At 37.1% G+C, this 18,515-nt stretch overlaps 1 protein-coding gene across 2 annotated transcripts in view; it reads right to left on the reverse strand.

Moving 5' to 3' along the window:
* LOC126810046 (ribosome biogenesis protein BMS1 homolog) overlaps nt 1-16,749 on the reverse strand; it is a 27,961-nt gene extending 11,212 nt beyond the window's left edge. Inside the window, exons 1-18 of one of the 2 annotated variants that reach the window (XM_056098659.1) lie at nt 16,642-16,749; nt 16,060-16,230; nt 15,460-15,650; nt 13,801-13,880; nt 13,029-13,217; nt 12,270-12,412; nt 11,128-11,249; nt 9,945-10,141; nt 8,921-9,057; nt 8,165-8,267; nt 7,384-7,479; nt 7,047-7,193; nt 6,809-6,860; nt 5,651-5,749; nt 5,004-5,170; nt 3,896-3,977; nt 2,398-2,550; nt 586-743 (exon numbers count right to left, since the gene is read on the reverse strand). In XM_056098659.1, the coding sequence (XP_055954634.1) occupies nt 586-743; nt 2,398-2,550; nt 3,896-3,977; nt 5,004-5,170; nt 5,651-5,749; nt 6,809-6,860; nt 7,047-7,193; nt 7,384-7,479; nt 8,165-8,267; nt 8,921-9,057; nt 9,945-10,141; nt 11,128-11,249; nt 12,270-12,412; nt 13,029-13,217; nt 13,801-13,880; nt 15,460-15,650; nt 16,060-16,229 (2,286 nt within the window). In that variant the 5' untranslated portion in view covers nt 16,230; nt 16,642-16,749. Of the gene's footprint in view, nt 1-585; nt 744-2,397; nt 2,551-3,895; nt 3,978-5,003; nt 5,171-5,650; nt 5,750-6,808; nt 7,194-7,383; nt 7,480-8,164; nt 8,268-8,920; nt 9,058-9,944; nt 10,142-11,127; nt 11,250-12,269; nt 12,413-13,028; nt 13,218-13,800; nt 13,881-15,459; nt 15,651-16,059; nt 16,231-16,641 lie in introns of both variants that reach the window. The other variant, XM_050534983.2, reaches the window with a different exon arrangement.
* Between the last annotated feature and the right edge of the window lie 1,766 nt (nt 16,750-18,515).

The raw sequence follows: 18,515 nt of genomic DNA on the forward strand, positions 1-18,515 counted from the left end.
TTTTGTTTTTAAAAAAAGAACAAAAAAGTGTGAGAATTATTTTCATTGACGTAAAAAATATGTGACGTCATTGATTAGACGCGTCATAGAAATAGTTCTATGAGGCGCGTAATCTCGCTTCGGCGAGATTTGGTGGATAGAATTATTTTTGTTAGTTACGTGATCTCGCTTGGACGAGATTTGGTAAGTTGACATGCGCATTGCCTGTTTTGCCCAGTGTATCCGGTGCTTTAGAGCTTCGCTCTATATTAAGCTGTCAAATTAGCTCTTAAGTTTAATAAAAAGACTTTCAGTTCGTTACTTTTTAAGTCAGACCCCAAATTCATTAAACAAAATTAATGAATCTGTAGTATACAGCTAATAAGTTTTCTGTATTGATTTCTCTAACTTTAAAAAAAAAAATCTGAAAAAAAAACCGACCTACCGACCCTTCTCCTCGATTGTGGGTCGGGTTTGGTGAAACAAAGATATTTTTAAGGTCAGCCTTAATTAGTTAGAATATGTTTTTGGTCCTAATACATCATCAAATTACCCAGTTTGTATGCCGGAACGTATCTTTAACTATTTTGAATTTTTTGTACCCACCTTGGCTTGTTTATCTAGATCTGATTTCCACGAATCATAATACGCGGAGTCATCTTTTAAATCATACTGTTCATCAAACGCTTCTTTCTGTCTCTCTTTACGAATAGTTCGTCTTTCATTAGCCGTCATTTCAGCTTTCGTCTTCTTTCTCTCCGTTTCTAAAAAAAAAACCAGAATAATATTACAAACAATCAGACTGTTGAATCATTTAATAATTCCTAAAGGCACATTTATTTTTAAAAGCCTATAAAGATTGACTAATTTTTACTTGTGTTTGGTTCATCTTGACTTATCGTATACAAATACAAAGAGGATTTAATGTCCATTCGTCACAAACTAGGGAATTTCGGGACTAACACACGGTCAATTTTATTTCAATTTTTCGCTTGCACATAGGGGTTTTTAGCAGTGGGAGGAAACCGGAGGACCCAGAGAAAACCCATAAGGCTGGACAGACGACCCTACTCCTTGTCACATACAACCGGGGAATCGGAACCATGTCAGTTGACTAAATGGCAGACCATATGATACAACACGCACGTGCTAACCTTTCGGCCATCCAACCCCCCTACCTGTCATATGATACAACACGCACGTGCTAACCATTCGGCCATCCAACCCCCCTACCTGTCATATGATACAACACGCACATGCTAACCTTTCGGCCATCCAATCCCCCTACCTATCATATGATACAACACGCACGTGCTAACCTTTCGGCCATCCAACCCCCCTACCTGTCATATGATACAACACGCACGTGCTAACCATTCGACCATCCAACCCCCCTACCTGTCATATGATACAACACGCACGTGCTAACCATTCGGCCATCCAACCCCCCTACCTGTCATATGATACAACACGCACGTGCTAACCTTTCGGCCATCCAATCCCCCTACCTGTCATATGATACAACACGCACGTGCTAACCTTTCGGCCATCCAATCCCCCTACCTGTCATATGATACAACACGCACGTGCTAACCTTTCGGCCATCCAATCCCCCTACCTGTCATATGATACAACACGCACGTGCTAACCATTCGGCCATCCAACCCCCCTACCTGTCATATGATACAACACGCACGTGCTAACCATTCGGCCATCCAACCCCCCTACCTGTCATATGATACAACACGCACGTGCTAACCTTTCGGCCATCCAATCCCCCTACCTGTCATATGATACAACACGCACGTGCTAACCTTTCGGCCATCCAATCCCCCTACCTGTCATATGATACAACACGCACGTGCTAACCATTCGGCCATCCAACCCCCCTACCTGTCATATGATACAACACGCACGTGCTAACCATTCGGCCATCCAACCCCCCTACCTGTCATATGATACAACACGCACGTGCTAACCTTTCGGCCATCCAACCCCCCTACCTGTCATATGATACAACACGCACGTGCTAACCATTCGGCCATCCAACCCCCCTACCTGTCATATGATACAACACGCACGTGCTAACCTTTCGGCCATCCAATCCCCCTACCTGTCATATGATACAACACGCACATGCTAACCTTTCGGCCATCCAAACCCCCTAGGAGAGGGAGAAATAATTTGATTGTGTTCAGGTGTCCCATATGAAAGGACTGACAAGTAGTAATAATAATCAAAAGACAAGTTGCCAGGCAACGAAACAGACGCCCACAGCAGCTAAGTCCTCCAGGCAGTCATTACGGGTTGTCACATATTTTTTATTTTTGTCAGTAATGAGAACATTTACAACACAAGAAAATGTGGGGTATAAACAGGTTTCTAGAGTTTAATTTTACAAATTATAAATATATTTACCTGGTTTGTCTTCTTCACCTTTATCGTCCTTCTTCATCTCATCATCTTCCCCATCATCATCCTTCTCTCCATCATCATCATCATCCTTCTCTCCATCAGGACCAGTAAATTTCTCACCTGTCTCTAAATCTTCAAAATCTCCATACAACTCGTCTAAAAGTATAAAAAAAAAACTCAATACAACTCGTGTAAAATAATATAAACTCTTGTGAAAACGGTTGATTAATTTCAGATAGATAAATGAAATGAAATGGGATTTAACGTCCTACTGTTCAGCTCCGACTGGGCTAATGAAGACGGGCATACGCCATACGGTGCGCTATGAGGGAATTTTTTCCTGGACAGCGGCACTATGGCCTACTTTTATATCGAATTCCTCCTGTCAAGGGATCTTTTACGTGCATTCCAATGTGTACATGGGACCTCGGTTTTCCGTCCCATCCGAATGACTAGACAAGGATCGAATCAGATAGATAACTTCAATTGTTTACAGTAAAGACTACCCCACGCACCCCACCCCCACCTGTATATACATCTCTGTCTCGCTCTGCATTTGTCTATGTCACTGTAGAGTGGAATGGAATGAAAACTAGGCACAATACAGGAACACCCATAACAATTGGGATTTTGGCTTAATAAGTCCTCCATTTTCATTAGTCCAGTTGGAGCAGAACAGTACGACGTTAAACCCCATTTCATTTCATATTCCTATTCTCACTCAATCTTCATTAGCCCAGTTGGAGCAGAACAGTAGGACGTTAAACCCTATTTCATTTCATTTCATTTAAAAAGTCCTGCAGACTTTTCACGGCCCACGAACAGTTGTTTACCCCTTGATCACCATGGTCCCCTTTCTTTGTAGTATGGTACAGTTGAATTGATGTTTAGCGTTTATGTGTATGGCGAAACTAATTTAAATTTAGTTCTTCACTGTCATCAGAAAAATAAATTTAGCCACCTAAAATTTTTTGTTCTTAAATTACTTTGTTTCTTGTTCTCACACTACTTCAAGATAAAGGAAACTTATTCTAATAGGTCAGGGGCGATCCAGGAATTTTTGCAGGATGGGGGTTGGCCAGGTTCCTGAGATAATTGATCCGTGCCTGTTGGTGTAGCGGCTAAATAAGGGTCTCTCTATAATAAGGTTTTAATAAGTGAACCTCAATATCAATATTATTGTAAACACCTGGCCCTGAGTTCACAAACCATTCTCAGACTTAAGTTAAGAATTTACTCAACTTTCAATCACTGTTTATAGAAATATCTTTGATCCACAAAACTTTGTACATAGTTTCTTATTGATATATTTGATATTTTAAAACAATAAAAGTTTTATAAAGGCCATAATAATCTTTAGTAAATTCTTAAGCCTGAGAATGTTTTGTCAGATCGGGGCTGGTTAATATATATATATATATTTCAATGTTTTGTCAGATCGGGGCTGGTTAATATATATATATATTTCAATGAAAACAAACTGTATTTTATGTATAATTACCGTCTAAATCGAGTCTGGCTTTAGCATCTTTATCTTTTGACCATTGTCCAGTTATAAAACAATCTTTTATACTGGCTGTTACCTGTTTATCAAACAAAAATTAATCTAGTAATTGTAGGTCATTTCGGGACTAACATATGGTTCAATCTTATTTCAATAATTCGCTTGCACATAATGGTCTTTAGCAGTGGGGGAAGAAAACCTGAGGATCGGAAAAAAAAAACCCCAACTCCAAGTTGGACTTCCGACAGATATTATATAAAGTCCAATCGACAGAAACTAGGTTATTTCGGGACTAACATATATGGTTCAATTTTATTTTATGAATCCGCTTGCGTATACATGTAGCGATCTTTTTTAGCATGGGAGGAAACCGGAGGGCCGGGAGAAAACCCTCAAGGTTGGACAGGCGACTCTACTTCTTGTCATGTACAACACAGGAATCGAAACCATCCCACTTGATTCAATGACAGACTTTATGATCCAACGCGCACACCTTAACCATTCAGCCCCCAAACCTCCTGGACAGATATTAAAAGTCTCTAATTGTGTCATTTACCGTTAGTAATTGTACATATCAATAGTCTCTGAATTTCATTTAGTAATTGTACATATCAAAAGTCTCTGAATTTCATTTAGTAATTGTACATATTAAAAGTCTTGGATTTTTATTTAGTAATTGTACATATTAAAAGTCTTGGATTTTTATTTAGTAATTGTACATATTAAAAGTCTCTGAATGTCATGTAGTAAAAGTCTCTGAATTTCATTTAGTAAAAGTCTCTGAATTTCATTTAATAATTGTACATATTAAAATCCTCTGAATTTCATTTAGTAATTTTACCATATTAAAAGAATCTGAATTTCATTTGTGAGAAAAGTTGAATCCCTAAAGGGATTACCAGTGCAAAAATGTATGTACATTGATATGATAAATAGAAAATTTGCAACATATTCGGCATTCTCAGCAGATGACGTAAACAGGAAATGGTCAAAACAAGTGAGCGCCTCCTGTAATCTTTTATATCTTTTGATGGGCCTTTTTTTAATCCGAATCAATCCAAGTTGAGAGATTATCTACTGTTGAGTTCAGGAAATATTTTCTTACCTCCTCCAGTGACCAATCCTGTGGATTTTCAGGGAAATATTTGGAACAGTCTGTTTTATTTATAGAAAATCTGTCGTTTTTAGTCTGATCACTTTTCTGTTTTAAAACTTTGAAAAGTCCGCCAAGTTCATCGCCATCTTTATCTTCCTCATCTGCCACGCCTAATTCTGTAAAATATAATTAAATTATAGATATATTTTCAATTTTATTTCAATAATTCGATCAATTAGTCCTTAAACAAGATGAAATTAATTTAAGAATGCCATTTCAGAAAATCCATTTGATTGCATTGCCAGTTCAATATCCAACACTCGTGATTTTTATTTATTGTAAAATTTCTCTCTTCATGGGCCATATCTATGTTTTTTTAATTAATCCTAATTTTTCGTCACGTTCATGTTCGTTTATAATAATGCAAGAATTATGGGGTGCAACTCTTACTTGACTTGGCCAGAAGATACTGGAAAACCAACCACATAAAAGACCAAACTCCCGGTTACGCATGGGCAATGGACTTTACGTCAAATATTGACCGGACCCTCCGTACATTGAAGAATATGAGGTTCTGGGTGATCGAGACTAGCACTTGGTCTTCCCTTCCAGATTTCAATTACTCCATTAAGTATTGTTTTATGGTTAATACTCACCTTCTCCATAAATAAGTTTTCTATAATTTATTTTTCCTTTTTGTCTGGCTTTAAATGATGCTGCTGCTTTTTCCACTAAATCACTCTTCCACCTTAAACCTAATGATATACGACGAAATGTAATTAACTCTTCCACTTTAAACCTAATGATATACGACGAAATGTAATTAACTCTTCCACTTTAAACCTAATGATATAGGACAGAATATAATGAACTCTTCCACTTTAAACCTAATGATATAGGACAGAATATAATGAACTCTCCCACTCTAAACCTAAAGATATAGGACTGAATATAATAAACTCTTCCACTTTAAACCTAATGATATAGGACAGAATATAATGAACTCTCCCACGTTAAACCCAATGATATAGGACTGAATATAATAAACTCTTCCACTTTAAACCTAATGATATAGGACACAATATAATGAACTCTCCCACGTTAAACCTAATGATATAGGTCAGAATATAATGAACTCTCCCACTCTAAACCTAAAGATAAAATGTAATTAACTCTCCCACATTAAACCTAATGATATAGGACATAATATAATGAACTCTTCCACTTTAAACCTAACGATAAAATGTAATGAACTCTTCCACCTTAAACCTAATGATATAGGACAGAATATAATGAACTCTTCCACCTTAAACCCAATGATATAGGACTGAATATAATAAACTCTTCCACTTTAAACCTAATGATATAGGACATAATATAATAAACTCTTCCACTTTAAACCTAATGATATAGGACATAATATAATGAACTCTTCCACTTTAAACCTAATGATATAGAACATAATATAATGAACTCTCCCACATTAAACCTAATAATATAATATAATGAACTCCCCCACATCAAACCTAATAATATAACATAATGAACTGTTCCACTGTAAATCTAATGATATAACATAATGAACTCTTCCACTGTAAATCTAATGATATAATGAAATCTTCCACTATAAATCTAATTATATAATATAATGAACTCTTCCACTGTAAATCTAATGATATAATGAAATCTTCCACTATAAATCTAATTATATAATATAATGAACTCTTCCACTATAAATCTAATTATATAATATAAGTAGAATAAAGTGCGACAAGTATTTTTAAAGAATCTTGGATCATTGGGATTTTTCTTACCCTGACCAATTTCTTCCTCTTCAATATCATCACCATTATCTTCTTCATTCATATCATCATCATCATCATCATCAGATTGACTAATATCATCATCATCATCATCATCATCAGATTGACTAATATCACTAGAATCCTCCTCATCATTCACAATTTTGTCTTTGGATTTTTTTAATTTAGATTTTTTCGTATTTTTATCAGTGTCACTATCACTATTGTCTTCATTATCACTTTCATCATCTTCATCATCATCATCATCATCATCATCATCATCATCATCATCATCATTCTGTTTCTTTAATTTCATCGCTTTTAATATTAATTCATCCTCTAGGTCATCGTCACTATCGGCAAAAGCAAATTCTTCTTCTTTATTTGATTTAGAAACCTGAAATTAGAAATGAAATAAAACTTTGGTCAAAATAATGCAAAGTTCCAGCACACCACTGACACGGGGAAACCCAGACTGGAAATCCTGAGAGTCATCCTCTGCCAACAGTGGGGTTGAACCAAAAACTTCTTGGGTTAGTGAGCCAGTGTCATGCTCAGTAATCCACTGTGGTCCCGCGATGACATACCTTTGACTTTTTGACTGGTGGTACATCATCTTCACTATCATCTTCCTCGTCTTCGTCCTCATCGTCATCATCATCATCGTCGTCGTCATCTTCACCCTTAAATATATACATCAACATCTATTATACTATCTTCTTTGAGCGGCATTTAGCAATTAACACACCTAATAAACACAAAACCATAATATGGAACACAATTACTATTTTAATTAAAGCGACGTTTTGTTGAGGGTTCTCTCAAATTGTTGAGGGTTCTCTCAGCGTTTTCAAGCAAATGATGATACTATTTCACTACTACTTGAGCCAGTAGGGTAAAGAATAAGACTATGCTTACATGTATATACTCAAGTCCAGTAGGACTAAAACATAACTGTTGCGTTCAGAGTATTTTTTGACTAAATTCAAATGTAAAGCAAACAACACTGTAACTTGGGTATCATTTAATCTTGTGTATCTAGTACTAATTTCTTTCATAATCGTTTAATATCAAATCTTTGTTTAAAAATTCGTAAAATCATTTTAAAACACCAAAAAACATCTAATTTGCACTTGTTTCCAGTTTAAAGCTGACTATTCAATTTTGATAATGAGTGTCCAATTTACAAGGGTTTAATTTCGCGATCACTGTTAAAAAATAAACAACCCAATTGATTATTGATGTATAATGATTAATTTTTGAACAGTGGTCAGGAAATTAAATGCTTGTAAATTGGACACTCATTATCAAAATTGAATGGTCAGTTTTAAACTGAACACAAGTTAAGATGGTATCAAAATATCATACATCTTCATGGCCGCTATCATCGTTAAGCTCGTCGCCATCTTTAAATACTGCACGTCTACGTATTCTACCATCGGATCCTTCAACTCGTTCTTCTAAAGGATAACTGAAATAGATAACAGACAACTGCTGAACAATACACAGAGAGAAATGAGGTTTAACATCCACTCGACACAAACTAGGTCATTTCGGGACTAACACATGGTTCAATTTCATTTAAATAATATGCTTGTGCGTAGGGGTCTTTAGCAGTGGGAGGAACCAAAGGACCCGGGGAAAACCCGCGAGGTTGGACAGGTGACTCTACTTCTTGGCATAGGGAATTTAAAACATTCTGCTTGACCCAATGACAGACCTTAACCCATCTAAATCTGCTACTGCAGGGTTCCTATGCCCAAACCCTACATGAATTTAGCATGAATTTTGAGGAACTATGTGGGGGGTTGGAATGGCCTTTTGGTCCAGTGTGTCACGCTACGACCTCTTGCTGGCCGGTCGTCTCTGGCTTGCGGTTGTGGTTTCAATCCCTGGTGTGAGCGTATGTGCCTTCTCAACCTCATGGGTTTACTCTGGGTACTCCGGTTTCCTCCCTTAGAAAAGACCCCTGCGCGTACACTAAGATAATAAATATGAAAATAAGACAACTTGTCTGCGATATCACCTTCGGTGGAAGCAGACGTTAATCACTAATAACAACAAGGAACTATGTTAAATTAAAACCTCGTCTCCCAAACATTCATCCCATATTTTTAAACCTACCTTATATCTTCTGTATCATCGGCTGTCATTGGTTGAGTTCCAGAAAATACCGACATTTTACTGGTTGTCATCTTTTCATCGACAGGATTCATCATGTCCATGAGATTTGAGACAAGTTCATTGGTTGGTTTACTATCCTGTAATATTACACCATAAATTAGCCAATCGAAATCTACCTGGTTGTTCATTGTACTGTTCATACATGGGGGTAGGGGGTGGGGCTGTTCATACTAGGGTGGGGCTGAAGGGATAGTGGTCATACACATGCACTTTAGAATCAAGTGCATAGTGCAGTGTAGCAGGCTAGGAGGGAAATGAAATGGCATGGAATGTGGTTGGTTTAATGTCTTACTGTTCCGCTCCAACTGGGCTAATGAAGATGGTCATACGCCATACAGTTTGCTATGAGGGAAATTTTACCCATGCAGCGGCACTATTGCCTACTCTTATATCGAATTCCAACTGCCAAGGGATCTTTTATGTGCACGCCAATGTACACTGAGCCACCAGTGCTTCCACTTCCAAAAGGACATAAGAACACCGAGGACGACACATTTTTACACCATGGTGATTCAGCGCGAGTCCAATTAGTTATAATTACATCATCACACTTGGACTCCAGATTTGGTTAAATTAGCATTATATTTGAATGATCACACCCCATCATCCAGACTCACCTCTGTCAGATTATAAGAGTTACATCCCCCTATATTGACATACATTTGGGGTACTCAATTGAACGTTCCGGAATTGAATTCTCTCAATCCCAAAAATAGTTACAATCGAATGAAAAGGGGTATTTCGGACGCATGTGTCAACTGGATAAGTAAATATCTTAACCAACCGTGCAGCCGAAACATATTTGCTGTGTTTAATTACATCGAGATTCTACTCACACCACCTCCGTTGTCGCGACTGACAGAACTGTGACAGGACTGAATTCCGCATCACTGGATTGATATTCTGTCAGTTCTGGACGTTCTGGACTGACAATCGAGCATCACACCCCCTCATCCAGACTCACCTCTGTTAGATTATAAGAGTGACTTCCTCCTACATCAATATACACAGCATCTTTATCGTACACGATACCACCAACACCTGCCATAGGAGCATACACCATTCTCTCTTTCTCGTTTAACGAACGTTTTTTAATCTTATCAGGTGTAGGACAAGGGTCAGGTGTAGCTTGTATATCATTTATATCAAAATCGCCACAACCTGTACAAATAAAATACATGACTTTAAATATTTCTGGGATTTGCAGTAGGTGGAAACCTGAAGAAAACACCCAAGATTAGAAATGCAACCCTACTCTTTGACAAGTACAACCAGAGACACAAACTAGGTCATTTTATGGTTTAATTTTATTTCAATAATTCGCTTGTGCGTAGGGGTTATTAGCAGTGGGAGGAAACCAGAGGACCCGGAGAAAACCCACAAGGTTGGACAGGTGACCCTACTCCTCGACACATACAACCAGGGAATCGAAACCACGCCAGTTGACTCAATGACAGACTTTATGATACAGCGCGCACGTGCTAAATATTCAGACACCCAACCTACCTCGTGAGATGGAAACCATGCGACTTGACTCAATGACAGACCAGTGATATGAATAATTAAATTGATGGGATTTGTAAGACTGGTAATAATGATTTTAGGTGTAACTGGCAGGCACTCCTCTTAACTGGTACTTGACCTTTTGAACTTTGTACAGGTTAAATTGAGCCGGACATACAATCTGATTAAAACACAGATCTTATTTATTACTTGTCTTTACTACACTGGGATCTGGAAGAGTTGTTGTTATATAACCTGCGTTCTGGATGATGTGAGGGATTAACCAGTGAAACGGTCTGTCACGACAAGTTTTTGGTGTAAAGTGCACGGAACTGTGCGTATCCCTACTAGAAACATAATGCTGATTGGTTAATCAAATGTTTGACATCATAGGGTCAAAAGCTGCTTGTATGACTATTGACGGGACCTTCCACTACTTGATACATTAAAACAACAAAAGTTTTATGAAGAGCTATATTTTAGTTAATATAAGGCAAACAATTTTGAGTAAATTCTTAACTTAAGCCTGAGAATGTTTTATGAAACTAGGGTCTGGATTCTTGAGCCAGCACCATAGTCAATGAGCCGCCAATATTCTGTAGAGAGAAGTGACATATCCCTAAAAAATTGACCCTTTTTATTACCTGGTATGTGTATACTCTGTTTGTTTTTCATGTGAGTTCCACGAACGTAACCATAGAGACAGACTTTACGATCACATTTACCATTCTGTCGTATCAATTCACCACCAGTTATATCTTCCATTCTTAAAATATAAATAAATTATTACAGTCACCATCATTTATATCTTACATGAAAAAAATAACTGTTTGTATGCTAATAATGCATTTAAATATGTTACTGATCAAATAAAAAAAAAAACCTATGATCCCTAAACTATGTTTTCTTAATGTTTGTTTCGTTCATAACTTCTGATGGTGTTATTAACAAAATAGTATTTGCAGCTTCGCGCTCGCCATCAATCACTTGACAATTTTCCTCAGCCGCTTATAACAATAAATAAATTTCTATTAAAATCGAATATTTCCCCTGAACAATTAATTAATTATTCATTGTGATTATTGTAAACGACTGCAAAAATTACAGGCGCTGTGGTTGTACCATAGTCCAATTACCCCTAAATACCACTAGGATTTTGGTGTGTGTGTTTTTAGTTTTAGCATGTTTTGAATGTTTTAAATGATATGATTATTTGACATAAAACATTCCGTTAATTTCATTTTATTGAAGCTCCTTTATTTTTTATATGAGTATCGATATCAAGAACTGAATATCGATATTTTCCCGAAGTCGCCGACAATTATCGGCTATATCGATATTTTTCGCCAGCCCTCGTCACCATTATTTATATCTTCCATTCTTAAAGGACAATATTGGTGTCAGTCATATCGTCATCGAAGGAATGATTAGTGAGCAGAAATTTGTCTGTGTATCTGTTATAACTCGTCACTTCAGTCAGTTATATAGAAGGATAACTCGTGTTTTCCCTTTACGTTCGTCACTTCCCTTTCTTGAAATGTTCATAACGCATCCATCGTAGCAATGATCTCTGTGTTAAAATTATATTTGGAACGTGTTTAACCAGTTCTATCATATATGTGATAATGACTGACACCCAATATTTGGAACGTGTTTAACCAGGTCTATCACATATGTGATAATGATTTGACACCAATATTGTCCTTTTAATATAAATAAATTATCACCATCACCACCAGTTATATCTTCCAATAAATAATCTATGATATAAGATTTAAATACATACCTATCGGCTAAAATGTATGGGTGAGTTGTTCTCCAGTGTAGAGGTCGGAACTTCATCACAGAAATAAATCGACATAAATTATGTATCTCCATTCTTTGATACTCTCCATAAACCATTCCAGATAGATAAAATAATTTAGCACCCTGAAAGAAAGGAAATTAGACAGAATTTAAATGAAATAGGGTTTAAGATCCTACTGTTCTGCTCTGACTGGGCTAATGAAGACGGGCATACGCCATACAGTGTGCTATGAGGGAAATTTTGCACGTGTTACCAATTCAGCCACCCAACCCCCCTTTAAATAGTATATTTACAATGGTATGGTTACCCATTACATTCACAGAGTATGCTAACTCACTATATTCATGGTAACTCATTATATTCACAGAGTATGGTAACTTATTACATTCACAGAGAGTGCCAACTCATTACATTCACAGAGTATGGTAACTCATTATATTCATAGTAACTCATTACATTCATGGTAACTCATTACATTCATGGTAATAAATTACATTCACACAGTATGGTAACTCATTATATTCATGGTAACTCATTACATTCATGGTAACTCAGTACATTCATGGTAACTCAAAACATTCAGAGAGTATGGTAACTCGTTACTTTCATATTATTTGGACGTTTGTCAATCCAGGTGGAGATGTCCGACATATACAGATGAAACAGTGATTTAAACTAACCTGATAGATTACTGTCTTGACATATACAGACGAAACATAAACAGTGGTTTAAACTAACCTGATAAATTTCTGTCCAGAATCTGTTTTTAAGCCTCTTTTTCGTTTTTCTCATCTGTTTATTTTCTTGAAATGTATCCAGATGTGTCAAAACACCCATAATTCTCGGAAAACCATGAACTTGACAAATATTTAAAAACTCAAACTGTTCCATCTCAAAACCAAAACTAGCATCAACCATTAATAATACCTGTAACCAGAAATAGATTGCATGAAATATTATCCCTTGTTGATCTAATAAGGGGGCCATGATGGCTAAGTGGGTAAGACGCATGCTTGCTAGCCTGGAGGTTGCGTGTTCGATAACTGCATTGGCCGAGAAAGTTCATCGGGATTTTCTGACGTGGTTTCCCCTTGTCAGTGGTGCAGATCGGAGGGCCGGACAAGGATAGCTGTCTAGTTGTTCAGATAACACGAAAAAAACGAGGTCCCGTGTATACATTGGTATACACGTAAAAGATCCCTTGGCAGTTGGAATTCGATATAAGAGCAGACCATAGTGCCGCTGCCCGGGCAAAATTTCTCTCTATGGCCTACCGTTATATCGAATTCCAAGTGCCAAGGGATCTTTTTTGTGCGCGCGAATGTACACATGGGACCTTGGTTTTTCCATCCCATCCAAACGATTAGACAGCTGTCCTTGTTAGGCACTCCGTCCTGCACTACTGACAAGGGGAAACCACATTGGAAAGGTGGAGGAGAAGACAGGGGATGTTGGGGGAGGGAGGTCCCCAGAATAAGTTAATGAAAGTAACAAGAACAGAGTTTCTTACCAGATCAGCTATTTTACCAACATCTATCATACAGTTAATATCATTATTACATTCTATAAACGTTATTCTTCTCTTCTTTCCTGAAAATAATATAATATATATATATATATCATCAGTCCTAAATCATAACATGAACCAGGAACAGGAACAACATCTAGCAGAAGATTTCTCACTTTTCACATTGCAGGGCTGTCTTCATTAGCATATGGCATGGTTGTCTTCATTAGCATACGGCATGGTTGTCTTCATTAGCATACGGCATGGTTGTCTTCATTAGCACATTGCATGGGTGTCTTCATTAGCATACGGCATGGTTGTCTTCATTAGCACATTGCATGGGTGTCTTCATTAGCATACGGCATGGTTGTCTTCATTAGCACATTGCATGGGTGTCTTCATTAGCATACGGCATGGTTGTCTTCATTAGCACATTGCATGGTTGTCTTCATTAGCACATTGCATGGGTGTCTTCATTAGCATACGGCATGGTTGTCTTCCTTAGCACATTGCATGGGTGTCTTTATTAATATACTACATGGCTGTCTGCCCGACTGAGGCAGAAAACTAGTATGATAAACACCTCACTTCATTTCAGATTAAATAGCTGATGATCTAAAGATAGAATTAGTGTTAAACTGGCATCAAGCCTGCCTGGAAATAGGGCACCTGTCACAGACAATGTCAGACACAAAGTCAGGTTTCGTCAGGCACAAAACCTCTGGTGACACTGCCAGTCATTGTGTTTGTTATAGATTTGTCTTTCTCAGGGTTTTTATTATTGATAGTTTAAAAATAGATTATGCAAGAGTTAAATCTGCCTATTACAAGTCTTTCTTTAGGCCTGAAATGTTATCTAAATTATTAATTAGACATTAATTAACTTATCCAGACCATAATCAACTCTCGATACCATCGGATGCCAGAGATTTTCAACGGATCTAAACACGATTGGTGATTAATGATTTAATCAAAAAATTGCATAATCGAGACTTTTTAGAATTGTAACAATGGTAGCAGTGACAATCAAGACTGCGCTATTTTCCAAACAGCCCTAACATTGCTCAGAATGAAGTAATTTGACTGAAATTTTCAATATTCTCTTCTCATTATCCAGAGAGCGGTCAGCTCTTTATCTAAATCTTACATAATGTCTCTTTAATGTAAAACAAAAACTTCCAGAAAGTTTGTTAGTGTCTGTCATTCTTTTTTACAACTACAATCATTACATGTATATACGGGCCTGACTGACAGTTTTATATACGATTGGTAAGTGTATAATAATTTAAATCTGAATAAAATACAGATCTATATTTCGTTTCGTTCTTTTATAATTTCGATGGCCTCTACTACATGAAGAGCTGACCAGTTGAAGTGGGAGGTCGCGTCAAGAGGTTATACGTGCAGCTTTTGACCCTACAACATCAGACATTTGATTAACCAATCAGTGTTGATGTTTCTAGTGGAATACCCACAGTTCCGTGCATCGCACATCAAGAACTTTCATTGGCTAATCCCTCATATCATTCAGAACGCGGATTATATAACAACTCTTTAGGATCCTATTGTAGTAAAGACAAGTAAAACGAAATTATGAACTATTGAAAAACATGACAAAATAGGATTGGTGTTTTATTCAGATTGTAATAATTTTAGGTCTACCTGCTACTACTGTAATAGGACCATTCACATTCGACAAGTTTTGTCTCGTATAGTTCTTCACCAGACATTTCAACAGAGTTGTCTTCCCTACTTTAGGTGGTCCAACAATAGCTACAACGATTGGTGGAGGCTCAATCGGTGTTCTATCAACCAATGGAATGTGTTGTTTCTTCACATTCAGATCAAGAGTTCTATAAAAATAAAAAAAAAATAAAATGAAATGGGGTTCAGAGAGAGAGAGATGGGATTTCACATCCACTCGACACAAACTAGGTCATTTCTGGACTAACATATGGTTCAATTTTATTTCAATAATTTGCTTGTGCGTAGGGGTCTTTAGCAGGGGGGGGGGGGGGCGAAACCAGAAGACCCGGAGAAGACCCACGAGGTTGGACAGGCGAACCTACTTCTTGTCATGTACTACCGGGGAATCAAAACCACACCAGTAGACTCGATCATAAAATAGTTAATTTCTGGGTTTGTAAGTTCGTAAGTAGAATTTTCATGTGGTCCATCATGTACTGTTTGACGTACATTTCGATTTATAAAGCAATCCCAGCCATATCATATCTTACAACACCTTTAATATCCCCTACCCACCTTCTAACAGTTTTCTCTGTTTTCCTGATCGACTGAATAGCAAAAGCTTTTGGATTTCGTTGTTTTGGTGTCAACTCTTCTTTGTCATCGGTCTCAATCTTTGCTTTTTTCTTTCGAGCTTTTATTCCTGCAGCCCGTGGACGATACGGTTTGTGTTCTTTATCCTCCATTCTGTAAAAGAGTGAAAGCTTGCAGTGCAATATCAGAATATGTTCTATACGAGGGAAATTTGCATTGAAAGCATTAGCATGAGCTATGGCCTACTCTGATTTTGAATTCGACTTTTAAGGTTTGTTTTATGTGTACGTTAATGTGTACATGGATTCTCATTTTTTGTTTCATTTGAACAACTAGACAGTGTGTTGATCATATTATAGATAATATATAACATTTGGATTACTGCCCTATCCCGACTAAGACTTGGGGAAACCTCTCTTTCTAATCAGTTTTGTGTGTTAAAACATATCATATTGTTGTTATTTGGTTTCTGAATTTATTTGTAAATTACACTTCAAGATCGACCGACTTATTCTACAAAATGATAACTATGAACAAGAGAAAAACTTCAACAATAATTTTTACCTTAAAGTTGACAATATTCTTTCTAAAAGTAGTGGTTAAGTCGGTTGTTTACAATTTACATTACAACACGTGGGTGCAGCCATTTTATGTAAGGGGAATAACTCTACAATAATATTATGGTTTCAGACCACAGCTTACTGCAAGTTATTTATCAGATCTTTGACCTGAACAATTAAACTGGGAGGGCGAACAAAATTATTCTAATAGAATAAAATTTGATTAATCATATGATGCTGAAAATAAAATAACGCATTATATTAACAGTACAAAAATATTAGAAATTTACTACAGTTTAAACGCACTGATAGGCCTACTGTTTCGCCTGTGAATGCCGGTCATGTCCTACGGAAGTTGGCAAAAATCCAACCTGGAATATGCCCAATTGGGCATAAAGATATGGTGATTCATATCCAAAATTCAAAAATAATATTGACTGTACTGAGGTTAATAACTATTACTAACCTCGTTTGTCGTTGATAATTTAGGTGATCGACCCCTTGATGGTGTAATACATGTACCTTAATTGATTAACTACTTAATCTGCCTTGATTGACTTCCTTAATCTATTCAAATTTAAGCTCCCTGGAAAAGTCATTTCCGAATCCATATAATTTATAATATATTGAGTGTAATTATAAATTAATAAATAGTGTTTAAATCAAACCCCCTTTCAACAAGAAAACCCGAAGAATGTTCCCGTGTATACGATTTCAGCAGCGTGCTTAGAGTTTTGAGCAGAGAGGACCAGGGGTGGAGGCTACGTCAAGTTGGACGTGAGCTCTGGGCCAATATTTCTGCTCATTTAGGTGAATACATGTATAAAGGATTAGAATTGAGTCAGACCAAAATGGCGGACATGCTTCTCACGTGTTTTGTTCGATGTTATTTTTATGAATGCCGGTGAAAAAATAATGCTGTTCGCGAGCAACGGCGATTGGACCCCACACTGATCCGCAGTGAATATTCGCTAGGCCGTAATACTCTGTGGAACAGATTGATTGGACCTACCTCTACCCCCACTGGACACCGACGGTAGACACGTGCTTGCTATTGCTTATTACATGTATATGTAAATTGAAATAAAGATACACGAGTGGACTTTTTTAGATGTTGTTGTTTTGTTTATTTTTTAAAAAATATTTTTATTCATTAAATCTGAATTTGGATTGGGGAACAGGCTATGCCTATGTGTAACCCCTCTCTCTGAGTTAGATACATCTACACATGATAAATATTTACATACATAAATACATAATTACATAAATATAGAACATATATGATACATCATGGTTAATATAGACTTTGATGATTATACAGAGTGCAGGGCTTGTTGTTATTGAAATAAACTGGGGTTTATTATTGGTATCATGGTATCAGCTGGCTTTCAATTTGGGCCCAAAACTACTTCAGAGTCAGGGGCTATTCGATTGTTGCCATATTAGTTCTAAGATTTGGTAGGCCTACAAACGAAGAAGCCAAAGAGAACATTCCTGCTTGGGTTAATTTGGCGATATTGTGTATTTTAAATTGGTACTACCGGCCTGGTTACTACTGATGAAAATACCAAAGACCCGAATGGCCGAAAATCTCTTTGAGATTCAGAAATACGATAATTCTGGAAGTGATTGTCAAATGATGACATATTTACTTACTTCAAGTGGCTAAGTGGGTAAGACGCTGGCACGCTGCATTGGCCGAGAAAGTTCATCCAGATTTCTCGGCGTGGTTTCCCCTTGTCAGTGATGCAGGACGGATGTCCTGGCAAGGACAGCTGTCTAGTCATTCGGATGAGACGAAAAACCGAGGTCCCATGTATACATTGGCTTGCACGTAAAAGATCCCTTGGCAGTTGGAATGCGATATCAGAGTAGGCC

Source organism: Patella vulgata, chromosome 2 (assembly GCF_932274485.2).
Source record: "Patella vulgata chromosome 2, xgPatVulg1.2, whole genome shotgun sequence".
Classification (NCBI taxonomy): domain Eukaryota; kingdom Metazoa; phylum Mollusca; class Gastropoda; family Patellidae; genus Patella; species Patella vulgata.